Consider the following 3,423-nt stretch of genomic DNA (forward strand, 5'->3'; position numbering starts at 1 on the left):
ACAAACCCTATCCATAAATTATAGTTTCGCTGTATCTTACAGATGGATCTTCAAACCAAGCTTAACGCATGTGAGGTGGCAGTACAGATCCCAAAAATTGCCTTCAGAGAAATCCAAGATCCAGCCAAAATCACCGCTGCACGTAAAGTCCAAACAAAATTCAACCGGCCGGCTATTCTCCTAGAGATCACCACTGCACAGGGAGAGAAGCGGGTGACATTTTTACCTTCACGATTCGTTGAAATTCTAAATACAAAAGACTTAAGTGGGCTAAATACGTCTAAACTGTACAGCCTAAAATGTACGGGGTCTATAGGGTCATCCCCTAACGTGTTGATTTTCAAGCACTAATGATTGTAAATAGTTTTTATTGAAGTAAAACCAAACGCGGCCTCCTATTGGCCCGGGGGCGGTCTCTATGGATAGGGGAAATACACCTGAATACATGCAATACATTAAAAGGGGCGTGGCTTATCAAATACTCGATTCTGATTGGTTTCTGCTATACTCCGGCTTCCACTACTGCAAACACATCTAAAGTTGTAAGTATATCAGCTATTTTTAAGCATAAGTAATGTTTACTCTGGTTTAGAAAATGTCCACCATAGGGAATAACATATTACCGTAGGTCTCATGGTTGATTGATTGATTGATTGATTGATTGTGTGAGGGTGGACTCAAGGTCCAAGCACGTCAACCGAAGCTTATTGTGCATCCCACTTGCCACTAACTGAGTAAGCCTATACCTGTGTCCCTAACTAGGTGCAGGAGCTTTTGCCCAATGTTAGCGTCTGGTTCATCACCTGGCTGCTTTAGACCAAACAGAGCCCTTCTCCTAGCCCGTAGTCCATCGCAGTCCAGAATGATGTGTTTTGCAGTCTCATCGGACTGGTTACAAAGTCGACACTCCTGCTTGTCATTGACAATTCCTAGAGTGTGGAGATGTTTCCTGAAATGGCCGTGTCCAGTGATAAGAGCAAGTACCTGCTTGACCTGCCCTCCCCCCAGCTTTAGCAGCCAGCGAGTGAAGGGGGTGCTAGGTTCTGAGAGCAGTTTTTTGCCAAGTGATTGTCCAGGATAATTACGCCAACGCTCAAGGTGTTGTCCCCTGGACCATTTGTGTTTATTACATGTTTAGCGGCCGCTTTGCTGATGCCACAAAATGGCTCTGGTCCAAAGAGTGGCATGCTCGCACCTTTTTTTGCCAGCTTGTCTGCACTCTCGTTGCCGCCAATGCCTACATGGCCTGGGACCCAGCCGAGAGTTACAGAGTTCTGTGATGCAAGTCTGCAGAGGGTGTTGAAACACTCCCAGACCAGTTTTGTGGTGACTTCATTTGAGTCAAGAGCTTTGAGAGCAGCCTGACAATCAGATAAAATCACTATCATTTTGTCTTGGTACCGTCTGGCTAGTCCTAGATTGGCACAAGCCAAGATGCCATAGATTTCTGCCTGGAAGATGGTATAGTATTGTCCCAGACTTCCTGATAGTTCTGTTCTAGGTGATCGACAGTAAACCCCAAAACCAGATTTTCCATCGATTAGGGAGCCGTCTGTGTACCAGACGAAGCTCTCCATATCTTGGAGATGCCATTCCTGATGTTTCCACTCATCTCTGGAGCGGAATTCAACATTAAAGGGTTTGGTGAAAACTGCTTCCTTGCTTAGGAAGTCCGAGGTCATGTCAAGCACAGCACACTCAGCCAAAGTCTTAGCAATGGCGCAGTGGCCTGCCCCTGACAGGCGTTCCCTCCACAGATTTAAAACCCTCATACGGTAAGCTGCCTTGAGGGCCTCAGATCTGATGAAGATGTCCAGTGGTAGCAGCCCAAGAGCGACTTCTAGAGTAGCTGATGGACTGCTCCTGAAGGCTCCAGTGGCCTGTAGCGTGCCGAGCCTTTGCATGCTTTCTAGCTTGGCTATGACAGTTATCTGATTCACCATTGTCCACCAGACTAGTGAACCATAGGTAATCTGAGGCCTGACCACAGCCTCGTATAGCCAGAGTGCTATGTGGGGTTTAATTCCCCAGGTGGTTCCTGCAAACCTACTGGACGTCATGAGCGCCCATTTGGCCTTATGCAGCGCGTTATTCAGGTGGTTGTTCCACGTCAGCTTGGAGTCAAGTGTCAGTCCTAAATACTTGACCGTACTCGACACTCCCAGGTGAGGAGAGCCAATTTTCAGCCTGGAAAGAGAATCCAAGTTATTTTACCTGGTGAAAGGAACCACGACTGTCTTAGAAGGATTAATGTTGAGTCCCTCTCTGAGACACCATTGTTTAACACATTGTAGGTTGCCGTTCATGACGTCAGCTACAATGTTTGTGAATTTTCCTTGTACCATGAGGACTATGTCATCTGCATAGCCCTGGACAAAGATGAACTTGCTGGTGAGTTCAGTTAAAAGACCGTCCACCACAAGGTTCCACAGTAGGGGTGAAAGTAAACCTCCCTGTGGACATCCTTTTGTGGGTGCGATCACAATTTTTTTACCAAGAAAGTCGGCTACGGTGCGTCTTGAGTTAAGCATAGACTCTGTCCATCTACACAGAGATTGCTCGAGTCCACGCTCACAAACTCCCCGACCATTGCTCCGTATGTTACATTGTCGAAAGCTCCTTCAATGTCCATGAAGGTGCATAGGGCTATTTCGTAGGTCTCATGGTAATATGTACCTAGATCTGGGGCGGATTTACTTTTTCGTTTTAATGTCCCCAGAAAACAAAAACCCCATCTGATCAAATTCATATACAGTATGTTTGAAGAGTTTTGGAACGGTGTAATTATTTTTTACCATGATAGATAAAGTTATCTTTTAACAGCTGTCTTTTTTTACATAGTTGCCCGTTTAAGTTTAAGTTTGTGGCTACGTGATTTTACTTAGAGAGGTTGTCTAGAATGTTGTATCATTTGCTGGATATAGCAATTGTGAATGATTGGATGATTCATACTTCCATTGCAGAAAAGTCAGCAAAAATGACACAGAAGCAGTTTCGGATTGATCTTGCCCAGACGCTGTGCCAGTTAGGAGCAAAAGAAAATCCCAAGAGAAGACGTCTATCCTCGTCTTCACCATCGCCAAGGCCAGTAAAGAAATCATCAATAGCTCGACCACCACAAGCCGTTTGTAAGGACAAAACAGACCACTGGCTCATATGGGATGGAAAGCGGAATAGATGCAAATTTAAACTTAAGTTTACATGCAACCAAAAACTGCTTCGCTCGTTTCCACGAATCAGTTTGTCCAGCGAGAATTGTTAGTACCTAGACCAGTACCGGTATTATTGCTGAGTAGGCAATACTATGTTTGTATGAACAACTTATAAAAATATGGAAAATATTGTACATCTCTTTTGAATAAATTAAAATTACTCAATATTATTTTATTTGTTTTATTTCTTTGACTCCTTTTTAAATGTACG

At 44.3% G+C, this 3,423-nt stretch overlaps 1 protein-coding gene across 1 annotated transcript; it reads right to left on the bottom strand.

Annotated features, from left to right (window-relative positions):
- Positions 1-726: 726 nt before the first annotated feature.
- Positions 727-2,632, bottom strand: LOC128984372 (uncharacterized). Its single transcript, XM_054403688.1, has 3 exons — positions 2,511-2,632; positions 1,196-2,187; positions 727-1,043 (listed from the first exon to the last, which is right to left on the bottom strand). Exons 1-3 carry the CDS (start codon positions 2,630-2,632, stop codon positions 727-729), a joined length of 1,431 nt encoding a protein of 476 aa, XP_054259663.1.
- Between the last annotated feature and the right edge of the window lie 791 nt (positions 2,633-3,423).

This window comes from Macrosteles quadrilineatus, unplaced genomic scaffold (genome assembly GCF_028750875.1).
Source record: "Macrosteles quadrilineatus isolate MER2022 unplaced genomic scaffold, UCM_ALF_1.0 Scaffold_2__2_contigs__length_208266976, whole genome shotgun sequence".
Classification (NCBI taxonomy): Eukaryota; Metazoa; Arthropoda; class Insecta; order Hemiptera; family Cicadellidae; genus Macrosteles; species Macrosteles quadrilineatus.

Coding starts and splice junctions, on each gene's coding strand:
- LOC128984372 (XM_054403688.1), bottom strand. CDS start 2,632: ATGGACATTGAAGGAGCTTTCGACAATGTAACATACGGAGCAATGGTC. Junction 2,188..2,510: donor TGCTTAACTCAAGACGCACC/GTAGCCGACTTT, acceptor TTCTCTTTCCAG/GCTGAAAATTGGCTCTCCTC. Junction 1,044..1,195: donor AGACAAGCTGGCAAAAAAAG/GTGCGAGCATGC, acceptor AACTGCTCTCAG/AACCTAGCACCCCCTTCACT.